The following is a 14,087-nucleotide window of genomic DNA, read 5'->3' as shown; positions in this document are numbered from 1 at the left end:
GAGGAGACTTTGTGCAGCAAGCCTTCATGGTAAAATAGCTGCTAGGAAACCACTGCTAAGGATAGACAACAAGCAGAAGATACTTGTTTGGGCTAAAGAACACAAGGAATGGACATTAGACCAGTGGAAATCTGTGCTTTGGTCTGATGAGTCCAAATTTGAGATCTTTGGTTCCAACCACCGTGTCTTTGTGCGACGCAGAAAAGGTGAACGGATGGACTCTACATGCCTGGTTCCCACCGTGAAGCATGGAGGAGGAGGTGTGGGGATGCTTTGCTGGTGACACTGTTGGGAATTTATTCAAAATTGAAGGCATACTGAACCAGCATGGTTACCACAGCATCTTGCAGCGGCATGCTATTCCATCCGGTTTGCGTTTAGTTGGACCATCATTTATTATTCAAAAGGACAATGACCCCAAACACACCTCCAGGCTGTGTAAGGGCTATTTGACCAAGAAGGAGAGTGATGGGGTGCTACGCCAGATGACCTGGCCTCCACAGTCACCAGACCTGAACCCAATCGAGATGGTTTGGGGTGAGCTGGACCGCAGAGTGAAGGCAAAAGGGCCAACAAGTGCTAAGCATCTCTGGGAACTCCGTCAAGATTGTTGGAAGACCATTCCCGGTGACTACCTCTTGAAGCTCATCAAGAGAATGCCAAGAGTGTGCAAAGCAGTCATCAAAGCAAAAAGTGGCCACTTTGACGAACCTAGAATATAAGACATAATTTCAGTTGTTTCACACTTTTTTGTTAAGTATGTAATTCCACATGTTTTAAATCATAGTTTTGATGCCTCCGGTGTGAATGTACAATTTTCACAGTCAGAAAAATCTTTAAATGCGTCCAAATTTTCGGTGTGTACTGTATATACGTGTGTGTGTGTGTATATATATATTATATATATATTAATAAAATGAGTTGCTAAATGAATTGAAAAACTTGTCCAGACATTCACAAGGTTTGAAATTTTTTATTTGAAATAATAATTTTCTCCTTCAAACTTTACTTTCGTCAAAGAATGCTCCATTTGCAGCTATTTAAATTTTTCACTCTGTTTCATTGCAGCCATTTGGCAAATTCAAGAAAAGTTAATTTTGTTTCTTATTAATGTACACTCTGCACCCCATCTTGACTGAAAAAAAAATCAGAAATGTAAACATTTTTGCAAATTTATTAAAAAGCCTGCATAGAGTTTGCTTTAAAACACATGAAGGACTCCCAGACTATGAGAAATAAGATTATCTGGTCTGATGGGACGAAGATAGACCTTTTTGTTGATAATTCTAAGCGGTATGTGTGGAGAAAACCAGGCACTGCTCGTCATCTGCCCAATACAATCCCAACAGGGAAACCTGGTGGCAGCATCATGCTATGTGGGTGTTTTTCAGTTGGAGGAACAGGACGACTGATTGCAATTAAAGGAAACATGAATGCGGCCAAGTACAGAGATATCCTAGATGAAAACCTCTTCCAGAGTGGTCTGGACCTCAGATTTGGCTGAAGGTTCACCTTCCAACAAGACAATGACCCTAAGCACACAGCTAAAATAACAAAGGAGTGGCTTCAGAACAACTCTGTGACCATTCTTGACTGACCCAGCCAGACCCTTGACCTTGAGCATCTCTGGAGAGACCTGAAAATGGCTGTTCACCATCCAACCTGACAGAACTGGAGAGGATCTGCAAGGGAGAATGGCAGAGGATCCCCAAATCCAGATGTGAAAAACTTGTTGCATCATTCCGAAGAAGACTCATGGCTGTACTAGCTCAAAAGGGTGCTTCCACTCAATACTGAGCAAAGGATCTGAATACCTATGACCATGTGATATTTCAGTTTTTCTTTAATAAATTTGCAAAAATTTATACATTTCTGTTTTTTTCAGTCAAGATGGGGTGCAAGAGTGTACATTGAGTAAAAAATTTTTTATTGAATTTACCAAATGGCAAAGAGTGAAAAATTTAAATGAGTCTGAATACTTTCCGTACCTACTGTAAATATGTTTATAAATGTGCCTTATTGTATTCTATTGTATTTTGTTTTTAATGCTTAATAATTTATATTTAGAATTCAAAAGATCCCCCGACTTCTCGTTGCTGCTGCGGATGGCTACCTGTACATCTACAACCTTGACCCACAAGAGGGCGGAGAGTGCACGCTAATGAAACAGCACAAGTGAGAGCAATTCCGGGGTTATGTATTTCTATTATCAGAGAACCAAATGTCACATTAAAAGACGGACATATCAAGTTCAAGCTTTTTTCAGTCAAATATATGTTTTTTTTATTGCTAGCTTATAAGCATCCAACCCTTTTTGAAACGCTGACTTAGTATGTCATTATTACCCCTTGTGGTAGGGCATACCCCAGTGTGAGTATTCTACATGTGAAGAACTCTTTCATATTTAGATATCTAAATTGCCTTTTCTCCACTCTTAATGGATGCCCCTGGTTCTTTGGAGAGTCCTTGGAAGAAATAAATCATGTGCCATTGCTTTGTATTGATCACACGTCTTTTTTTCTAAGCTAATCAAGCTTACTTTTTCTAACTTCTCAATAAAAGAGATCTTCCCATTTAGTAATTGTCTGCCTATGAACCCTCTCTAGTTTTCAGCTTTCCAAATATTTCAGCCCAAAACTGAATCCCAAACTAAAGATGTGGGGTAATATTACCCTGTGATAATGGGTTTTATCTCTTTTAATGCATCTTAAAGTCTTATTTTCTTTTGCTATTTGACATGAAGTACTGCACTTTGGCTTAATTGCGGCCAGACTATCCAAGTCCTACTCTGTTGTCCTTTTAATTTAATCAAAATCAGGAACTTATAGCCCAGAACACTAATTAATTCATTATTCCTGCATGTCATGTTAATTGACCACACCATGATCTTTGACATACCTATATGTCATGGTCGGGAAAAGGTCCCTGACCTATGATATATAGGTAAGACATGGCAGAAGCTGTGCCCGCACTATTGTTACTAGGAGCTTGGCTTAAGTGATGGCCGTGCCCTGGCTGTCATAGCCAGGGGTTGTGCTGTTTAACCCCTTACTGTCATCTGACGGAATAGTACGTCAGACGTCGGTACCCCCGATTTGAGGTGGCCCCTCTGCCTGTGGATCGGAGATCCCGTGGCGTTACGCTGGGTCCCGATCGCTGCCATGGAGAACTGATGTCATCATGACGACATCCGGGTCTACAGAGCTGAGAAACTTCCTGTCATGTGCAGTGCATGTCAGGAAGTCTCTCAGGTCAGTGTACAGCCCTGACAGCTTCTATAGCATGCAGATGCTTCTTCATCTGCATGCTATAGAACCGATCAGCCTTCAAAAAATGATTGTCTCATTGTCGGCCAAAGTGTAAAAGTAAGAATAAAGTAAAAAAAAAAAAAATATATTTATATATATATATATATATATATATATATATATATATATATATGTGTGTGTATATATATATATATATATATATATATATATATATATATATATATATATATATATATAATTGTAAAAATATATATATAAAAAAAAAAACAAACCCCAAAAATAATAATAATAAAAAAATCAATATTTATTCTATCATTAAATAAATATCTGAATGAAAAAAATCTAAGCAAAAGTACACATATTTGATATCGCCGCATTTGTAATTACCCGACCTATAAAACTGTCCCAGTAGTTAACCCTTTTAGTGAACACCATTAAAAAAAACAAGGCAAAATACAATGCTTCATCATCATACCGTAAAGTGGAATAAAATGCGATAAAAAAAAAAAAAAGATATAAAATAAACATGCTACCGCTGAAAACGTCTTCTTGTCCCTCAAAAAACACACCACTATACAGCGTCAGCAGTGAACAAATAAAAGAAGTTATAGTTGTCAGACTAAAGTAATGCAAAAACCATTATTTTTTTTATAAAATAGTTTTTATTGTATAAAAGCGCCAAAACATAAAAATGATATAAATGAGGTATCGCTGTAATCGTACTGACCCCAAGAATAAAACTGCTTTATCAATTGTACCACACATGGAACAGTATAAACACCTCCCCCAAAAGAAATTCATGAATTGCTGGTTTTTGCTCATTCTATCTCCCAAAACTTGGAGAGAGAAAAAAGTGATCATGTGCCCGAATATTATACCAATAAAAACGTCAGCTCGTTCCACAAAAAGCAAGACCTCACATGACTCTATGGGCCCAAATATGGAAAAAATTATAGCTCTCAAAATGTGGTGTTGCAAAAACAATTTTTTGCAATAAAGAGTCTTTTAGCGTGTGACAGCCGCCAAACATAAAAACCTGATATAACGCCTCTTTCACACATCCTGATTTTTTTAGTACCGGAAATGTCTGTATTTGTGTGTGTAATACTTGCGACACACGTGTGGCATGTGTGTTGCATCAGTACCACACGGACGGGCGCCAGGAAATGAGTGTTGCAGTAAACGCTGTTCCTTGGCGCCGGGTGCTGAACACGGCTCTCATCATTCTCCCCTTCTCTGCTGGTGATCGGCACGAGCAGGGGAGAATGATGAGTTATATTTAACCCCTTAACGACTGGCGAAATGCCTTTTAATGGCGGCAGTTAAGAGTAGTTAAATCACAGCGCCGCTTTTTAACGGCCCGGAGGTTTAAGGTTATAGCGCCCCCCAGCGTCGGAATTTCTCTGAGGTCTCGGCTTCCGGGGGTTGGGGCTAAAGTTAGGGTCAGGGTTTGGATTAGGGGTGGTTTAGGGTTGGAATTAGGATTCGGGGGGTTTCCACTGTTTCGGCACATCAGGGCTCTCCAAACGTGACATGGCGTCCGATCTCAATTCCAGCCAATTCTGCGTTGAAAAAGTAAAAAGTGATCCTTCCCTTCCGAGCTCTGCTTTGCGCCCAAACAGTGATTTACCCCCACTTATGGGGTGTCAGCGTACTAAGGACAAAATGGACAACAACTTTTGGGGTGCAGTTTCTTCTGTTACCCTTGTGAAAATTAAAAAAAAAAAAAGGGGGTCGAAAAGATCATTTTTGTGAAAAAAATTATTTTTTATTTTCACGGCTCTGCGTTATTAACTGTGGTGAAACACTTGGGGGTACAAAGTGCTCACCACACATCTAGATAAGTTCCTTAGGGGGTCTAGTTTCCAAAATGGTGTCACTTGTGGGGGGTTTCCACTGTTTAAGCATATTAGGGGCTCGCCAAACACGACATGACGTCCGATCTCAATTCCAGCCAATTTTGCATTGAAAAGTCAAACAGTGCTCCTTCCCTTACGAGCTCTGCCATGCTTCCAACAGTGGTTTACCTGCATATATGAGGTATCAGCGTACTCAGGACAAATTGTACAAAATCTTTTGGGGTCCATGTTTTCCTGTTACCCTTGGTAAAATAAAATAAAAAATTGGATCTGAAGTACATTAAAAAAAAAAAGTTAAATGTTCTTTTTTTTTTTAAACATTCCAAAAATTCCTGTGAAGCACCTGAAGGGTTAATAAACTTCTTTAATGTGGTTTTGAGCACCTTGAGGGGTGCAGTTTTTAGAATGGTGTCACTTTTAGGTATTTTCTATCATATAGACCCCTCAAAGTAACTTCAAATATGATGTGGTCCCTAACAAAAAATGGTGTTGAAAAAATTAGAAATCGCTGTTTAACCCCTTATAAACCCTTATAACTTCCTAACAAAAAAAATTTTGGTTACAAAATTGTGCTGATGTAAAGTAGACATGGAAAATGTTACTTAAGTATTTTATGGGACATATCTCTGTGATTTAAGGGCATGAAAATTCAAAGTTGGAAAATTTCAAAATGTTCAAAATTTTTGCCAAATTTCTGTTTTTTTCACAAATAAACGCAAGTAACATGAAAGAAATTTTACCACTAACATGAAGTACAATATGTCAAGAGAAAGTATTGTCAGAATCACTGGGATCCATCGAAGCGTTCCAGAGTTATAACCTCATAAAGGGACAGTGGTCAGAATTGTAAAAATTGGCCTGGTCATTAACATGCAAACCACCCTTGGGTGTAAAGGGGTTAAAAATGTTATTTTCTATAATCCCCTCCATGACAGCACACAGGAGGTTGCCTCCCCATCCTAGTTAGGGACAGGAAACGAGGTTTAAATAGCCCTCCCCTTCCCCCAGTGTTTTCTTGTCCCTAAGAGAGGAAGAGGTTTTCTTGCTTGCTCCTGAGGGTGGGCCGGTGACATTCTCTGGGAATATACCTTTAAGTCGGGCAGCCTGGTTCGATCGTCCTGGATCTTCCCTCCCTCAGCTGCTCCTGTCGTGTCGGGACCGCACCATCCTTCGGCACCGCTGGCAATGCTGGATGATGAAGATGTGGCTGGTGGCCTCCCGTAGCTCCCAGCCTTGTAGCTCACTCCCCCTTGCACCTGCATGCTGGCGGTGACTTCCGCGCTCCCCTGCAGTTTGGAGCGTACACAGGAAGTGATGTACACCGCCGGGAGAAGAGGCGCGATGTCACTTCCGCCTTGCGTTCCACAGTGAAACGCACTGCCATTTTGGCGGGAAATTTAACTTATTTTTTTTCTTCAACCGGGAGACGCCAAGGGAAAGGACCGATCATGGAGGGGGAATGATCTCATCCTATTGGATGAGAAGAAGCGCTTCTGTATAAAAGGACACTGACGGAAGACTGACTCCATAAGGTAGTACTGAGGTTCTAAATGATGGATGTACCTTTCCTTAGATCTACTTCTGAAGAGTCCAGCGCAGACCCTGGCCCCATGAGTATATCAGGTAAAGGGCACCCTCTTTGGTACAGGACCCATTATTATGGGAATTTCCCCTTTTCTCAATTCTAGGTAGACAAGGATCCTGCACCAAAATCAAGGAAAAAAGCTGCAAATCGCAAATGCGCCATCTGCAGTAAAAAAAACTCCTCCAACTATAAAAAAAAGAAGCTTTGTCAGCCATGCACGGAAAAAATTGTCCCAGAGGAACAGCCATCCCTGATGGAAAAAAGGAATGGGGCCACAGGGGATACAGTCATCCTTGACTACCTTCTCCCAGTCCTTTACAGGGGGCCCCCCAGTTTCCAAAAAGAGGAAATACGCTCCTGAAGATATCTCTGACTCAGAAGCTGAATCGTCAGGCCCTGAAGAATGGATGGAGGAAGGTGAACTTACACAAAGTCATACAGAGGATAATAAAAAATTATTCTTCAGATGATATTTGGGAGCTCCTACTAGTGGTCAGGAATACAATGGGGGTTGAAGAGGAGAAACCATCCCGCTCAATTCAAGATAAATTATTCGGTGGTCTAAAGTCAAGGAGGAGAGAGATGGTCTTTCCTATCCATGACAACGTCCAAAAAATTTAATCCTGGATGAATGGGAATTCCCAAAAAGGAAGTGGAACATTCCAGGTGAAATGAAGGATCGCTTTTCCCTAGATGAGGATGTCTCGAAGTGCTGGACTGAAATCCCTAAAGTGGATATCCAGGTGGCTAGGGTAGCCAAGAAAACTACAATACCCTTTGAAGACTCCACTCAACTTAAAGATCCACTTGACCTTAAGATGGACAACATATTGAGGAAGTCCTGGGAAGCGTCAGCAACACTAAAATCCTTGTTTTGGTCTCATTTCCAGCGCTCCTAGGACCGTTACTATTCTTTACTGCATTTTGTATCCTCCTAGAAGGTTAACGGCTGGAGCTGCGATGGACCTTTTGCTTTCAATTTTAACTGTGACCCTCACAGCGCTCCCTAGTGACCGCTTTCTTTTTCCTTGAATTTCATTACTCCGACAACATGACCACCGTTGCCCATCTACGTCATCAGGGCAGCACAAAATTCGAGAGTCTGCAGCAGGTCTCAGCAAGAATTTTCTGTTGGGCAGAATATCACCTCCTGTCTTTATCTGCTCTCCACCTAAAAGGATCCCACAACATCGAAGAGGATTTTCTGAGCAAGACAGATATAAACCCAGAGATATGGAGCCTCAATAAGAAGGTATTCCAGGATATAACCAAAAAATGGGGTCTCCCAGAGGTGGACCTGTTCGCAAGCCGAGAACATGCCAAAACTAAGCAGTACTTCTCCATAGGTCCAAGCAAATCCCAATCAAGGGTGGATGCCTTCGCTCACCCGTGGAGCTTCAAGCTAGCCTATGCATTCCCTCCAATTCCGTTGTTACCAAAGACTCGGAAGAAGATCAGGACAGTGTAAAAACCATCCTGATTGCCCCCCTCTGGCCAAAGAGAAGCTGGTTCGGAGCCCTGAAACGGTTGAGCTCAGAAGAGTGTCTGACCCGACCACTGGACCACGACCTTCTATGTCAAGGTCCCATTTTTCACCCGGGTCCCCACAGCCTATGCTTGGCAACCTGGCTTCTGAAACCACAATCCTGAGAGCCACAGGCCTCTCAGATGCTGTCATATCCACTTTACAGAAAAGTAGAAAACAGGTCACAAATGCTATCTATTCCAAAGTATGGAAGACCTTCTCGGTGTGGTATGGATCCACTCCCATAGATCCCTTTCACCCTAACATGGCAAAAATCCTAGATTTTCTACAGGACGGCTTATCCAAAGGACTAAATCCAAGTACCTTGAACGTCCAGGTGTCGGCCCTGAGCTCCTACTTTGACCAGAACCTGGCAGACCATTGATGGATAAGGAGATTCATGTCAACTGCCTCCAGAATCCGTCCAAGAAAATCCAACATAGTTCCATCTTGGGACTTGAATATAGTACTGAAAGGTCTAACTATTCCAACGTTCGAAGCTGTGGACCATATCTAGATAGACAGATTGTCCTGGAAAGCGGCACTACTTCTAGCCATTATAACGGCCAGAAGAGTGGGCAAGATTCAGACTGTATCCATCAGGGAGCCTTATTTAAGAATTCTGGACGACAGAATAATATTCCGCCTAGACCCGTCTTTCTTGCCAAAAGTGACACCCGACTTTCACAGATCCCAAGAAATAATTCTGCCCTCCTTCTGTGACAACCCAGGAAACAAGAGAGAAACAGGATTCCATTCTCTGGATGTACGACAGACGGTTCTCTTCTACCTGAATCAAACAAAACCTTGGAGGAAAGATCAGAATCTTTTTTTCCAATATGGTGAAACAAACAAGGGAAAGAAAGCCTCCAAGAGCTCCCTGGCAAACTGGATCAAGAAAGCGATCATGGACACTTATAGAAATCAGGACCTATCTCCTCCTGAATCACCAAAAGCCCATTCTAAAGGTACCTTCACACTGACCAACTTCACAACGATATCGCTAGCGATCCGTGACATTGCAGCGTCCTGGATAGCGATATCGTTGTGTTTGACACGCAGCAGCGATCTGGATCCTGCTGTTTCGTGTTTCTCGATGCAAGCAGTGAATAGCCAGGCCTTTCCCCGGGAAGGAACAACCACGGGAAGGGCAGCATCCTATGAAGGAAAGCCACCTATGCCAAGCATGGTATCCATCCACAGACAGCTGTTTCGGGGTTTTGCCCCTCATCAGTGTGGAGTAGGAATCTGGCTATTAGGAGCAGTGCCTAGTGAAAAGGCTATAAAGGCACAGATGATTGGCCTCGGGGAGACCAAAACATCCAACACCGCGGAGACACCATCACGTGTTTCTCAACGCAGTGATTCCAGAACACTGCCCCCATCCCTTATGGGAAATATGCAGATGCATGTAAAGAAGCTGCGGAGACACCATCACGTGTTTCTCGACGCAAGCAGTGAATAGCCAGGCCTTTCCCCGGGAAGGAACAACCACGGGAAGGGCAGCATCCTATGAAGGAAAGCCACCTATGCCAAGCATGGTATCCATCCACAGACAGCTGTTTCGGGGTTTTGCCCCTCATCAGTGTGGAGTAGGAATCTAATCTCCTAATAGCCAGATTCCTACTCCACACTGATGAGGGGCAAAACCCCGAAACAGCTGTCTGTGGATGGATACCATGCTTGGCATAGGTGGCTTTCCTTCATAGGATGCTGCCCTTCCCGTGGTTGTTCCTTCCCGGGGAAAGGCCTGGCTATTCACTGCTTGCGTCGAGAAACACGTGATGGTGTCTCCGCAGCTTCTTTACATGCATCTGCATATTTCCCATAAGGGATGGGGGCAGTGTTCTGGAATCACTGCGTTGAGAAACACGTGATGGTGTCTCCGCGGTGTTGGATGTTTTGGTCTCCCCGAGGCCAATCATCTGTGCCTTTATGGATCCTGCTGTGACATCGTTGGTCGGAGCAGAAAGTCCAAAACTTTATTTCGTCGCTGGATCTCCCGCAGACATCGCTGAATCGGCGTGTGTGACGCCGATTCAGCGATGTCTTCACTGGTAACCAGGGTAAACATCGGGTTACTAAGCTCAGGGCCGCGCTTAGTAACTCGATGTTTACCCTGGTTACCAGTGTAAATGTAAAAAAAGACAAACACTTAATACTTACATTCCGGTGTCTGTCGCGTCCCTCGGCGTTCTGCTTCCCTGCACTGTCAGCGCCGGCCGGCTGTAAAGCATGACGTCACCTCTGTGCTTTACGGCCAGCCGGCGCTCACAGTCAGTGCAGGAAAGCACAGCGACGGGGGACAGACACCGGAATGTAAGTATGTAGTGTTTGTTTGTTTTTTTTACATTAGCACTGGTAACCAGGGTAAACATCGGGTTACTAAGCGCGGCCCTGCGCTTAGTAACCCGATGTTTACTCTGGTTACCAGGGGACCGGCATCGTTGGTCGCTGGAGAGCTGTCTGTGTGACAGCTCTCCAGCGACCAAACAGCGACGCTGCAGCGATCGGGATCGTTGTCTAGATCGCTGCAGCGTCGCTAAATTTGACGGTACCTTGAGGCTATGTGCACAGGATTTTTTCCTGACATAATCCTGAGAATTCTGCCAGAAATCCGCGTGCTTTTTTCGCACGGATTTTGCACGTTTTTTTGGGGATTTTTTGCGTTTTTTTATTTTATTTTCCGGAATGTCCTTTTTGATAGGAAATCCGCAAAAAGATAGAGCATGTCCGGATTTTTTGCGGTATGCGTTTTTTTTGCGGAAAAAAACGCTAACATCTGCACAAAAAATGCGGAATGCATTCTAAATGATAGGATGCATAATGTTAGCGTTTTTTTAGCGGATTTATAGCATTTTTATGGCGAAATTCCGCAAAAAAAAACACCAAAAATCCGGACGTGTGCACATACCCTAATAGTGCTGTCGCTGTCTCCTGGGCGGAAAGGGCCAATGCATCCATGGAGGATATTTGCAGAGCAGCTATCTGGTCCATGGTCCATACCTTCACTAAATACTACAGATTAGATCTAATGTCTATAAGGCTAGGTTCACATTGCGTTAGTGCAACCCGTTTAGCGCTAGCGGGTTGCGCTAACGCAATGTTTTTATGGGGCCGCGTCCTGGGGTCGCGGTAACGTCCCCGCTCTCGCAGCTTCCCCGATCTGCGAGAGCGGGGAACGGACCGCGGGCGCGCCTCGGACGCTGCGAGCAGCGTCCGCGGCGCGCCAGGAAACACCGGCGCGTCGCTAGCGCGTGCCGAACATGGCACGCGCTAGTGCTGCGCGTTCCCATTGCCTTGAATGGGCGCGCTAACGGACGCGTTGCATGGCGTTAATTTCGCCGTGCAACGCTGTCCGTTAAACGCGATCCCATAACGCAATGGGAACCCAGCCTTAGAGATCTAGCTTTTGGCAGGAGAGTCCTGCAGGCTGTTGTCCATCCCTAACCATTATTCTTTGGTATTTCTCCTGTGTGCTGTTGTGGAGGGGATTAGAGAAAATAGAATTACACTTACCGGTATTTGGGTTTCTAAGACCCTCCTCGACAGCACAGGAAATTTCCCTCCCTAATAAGTTATGTTCATTGGATTCCTTAGTGTAAATAAAAAACTCAACCATTCATTCTGTGTGGTTTTTGGAAAATACTGGGGATTGAGGGAAAGGGAGGGCTATTTAAACCTCTTGTTTCCTGTCCCTAATTAGGATGGGGAGGCAACCTCCTGTGTGCTGTCGTGGAGGGTCTTATAAACCCAATTTTCGGTAAGTGTAATTCTATTTTCCACCACAAAAATTTGGGGTACTTCTTATAATTCACAAAATACGGTAACTGGTTTAAGGGCATAAAAATTAAAAGTTTGAAAATGATGAAATGTTGATAATTTGCCAAATTTCTGATATTTTCATAAATAAATGCAAGTCATATTGAACAATTTTACCACTATCATGAAGTACAATATGTCACGAAAAAATCATTTTCTGAATCAGTGGGATCTGTTGAAACATTCCAGAGTTATTACCGCATAAAGTGACACTGGTCAGAATTGTACAATTTGGCTTGGTCATGAAGGTGAAAACAGACTTGGGGTGAAGGGGTTAAAGCATAAAGATTTGAAAAGTTTGAAAATTGCAAAATTTGTAATTTGTCAAGTTTTTGATATTTTCATAAATAAACGCTAAATGATATTGACCAAAAATTACCACTAACATGAAGTACAATATGTCATGAAAAAATGGATTTCCGAATCAGTGGGATCCGTTAAAACGTTCCAGAGTTATTACCTCATAAAGTGACAGTGGTCAGAATTGAAAACATTGGCCCATCAGGAAGGTCAAAACAGACTCGGTGGTGAAGGGGTTAAAGAAGTTGTCCCCTTTAAGCAAACTTTTTTCTTTTTTTTTTTAATCAAAACAATTTTTATTATGATAATCACAATTTCCCAGCAATACATATTACATTCTTGTTTTTCATATCACTGTAAATCCATCCATTTTCAAGACATCGTTATAATCATACCTATATTGTATCATGGTATAACTTTAACATTTTATTTTAAACCAATTAACAAAACCTTCCCTTCCCCCCCTAATTAAACTCTTCCCCCAAAACACCTTCCTTTCCTTCCCCTTGTTTGGTATGATTTCTTTTCCTATGTGTTTGCTTCTGCAATATTCACTAATGCATTCGTTCTTCAGATTATAAAATTCCTATGCCCCTCTATATCCTACTCTAACATAAATGTATTAAATATCACATCTCCAGCGAGAGCCCCTGAAACAAGCCGGGTACATTTGATCCATTTTCTCCATTGTTCCCCAAATTTCTTTACATCACCTCTTTTAATATATAACTTTTTCCCCATTAGAATGGTGTTATTCAAGTCTCTAATTATCTGTTCAATCCCGGGCGGACTGCACGAGAGCCATTACCTGGCAGTACACTTTCTTGTATGATACAAAATTTTGCCTATTCCCAATTGAATAGATGCATTAATACCACAATCCCCCCAAATTTCCCAGGATACGCGTTTTTGGTTTCATGTCCAAATGTACATTAAACACCTCTCTGACCAATTTATCCACATCCCCCCAGAGCCCTCCAAGCTTGGGGCATGCCCAAAACATATGTAATAGGTCAGCTTCTTCTCTACTACATCTCCGGCATTCATCTTCACTTCTCAGCTGCATTTTTTTTATCATCGTTGGTGTCCTATAAGCCCTAGGAACAACTGCCTTTAAGCAAACTTTACTTATTAGTTCAGTTAGAAAAAACTTCAGTGCTGCTTTTCTGCTGCCCAAGTACTCTGTTACTTAGTTGCAGTGGTGGCGTCACGTCGAGAATGCTGCCTCCAGTCATTTAGCACAGCGGCTCCCGCGATGTCCACAGCACAAGCTGCTTTAGTTCAGTGATTGGCTGCCGTGGTGTCACGTAACATCAACACTGCAGCCAACTAATCTACAAAGATGTGGAGAAACAGTGCTGGACCTAAGAACGATAAGTAAAACTCAGTTTGGTGCTATTCTTACACGTAACTGAGCCCGTAGACAAAAGTTTGTTGAAAGGGGTCATCCCCTTTAATCCGTTAATGACCCCAGCTTTTTTTTTTGTTTTTCGCTCCCCTTCTTTCCAGAGCCATAACTTTTTTATTTTTCCATCAATATGGCCATGTGGGGACTTATTTTTTGCGGGACAAGTTGTACTTTTGAACGACATCATTGGTTTTAGCATATCGTGTACTAGAAAAGGGGAAAAAAAATTCCAAGTGTGGTGAAATTGCAAAAAAGTGCAATCCCACGCTTGTTTTGTGTTTGGCTTTTTGCTAGGTTCACAAAATGCTAAAACTGACCT

General features: G+C 42.6%; 1 protein-coding gene across 2 annotated transcripts in view; it reads left to right on the top strand.

Moving 5' to 3' along the window:
* WIPI2 (WD repeat domain, phosphoinositide interacting 2) overlaps positions 1-14,087 on the top strand; it is a 151,893-nt gene that overhangs the window by 109,652 nt on the left and 28,154 nt on the right. For both annotated transcript variants that reach the window (XM_069733837.1, XM_069733836.1), the window contains exon 10: positions 2,068-2,175. In XM_069733837.1, the coding sequence (XP_069589938.1) occupies positions 2,068-2,175 (108 nt within the window). The remainder of the gene's footprint in view (positions 1-2,067; positions 2,176-14,087) is intronic.

Source organism: Ranitomeya imitator, chromosome 7, assembly GCF_032444005.1.
Source record: "Ranitomeya imitator isolate aRanImi1 chromosome 7, aRanImi1.pri, whole genome shotgun sequence".
Lineage (NCBI taxonomy): Eukaryota > Metazoa > Chordata > Amphibia > Anura > Dendrobatidae > Ranitomeya > Ranitomeya imitator.
Note: the sequence above shows the minus strand (reverse complement) of the source record. Positions and strands in the feature narration are given on the sequence as shown.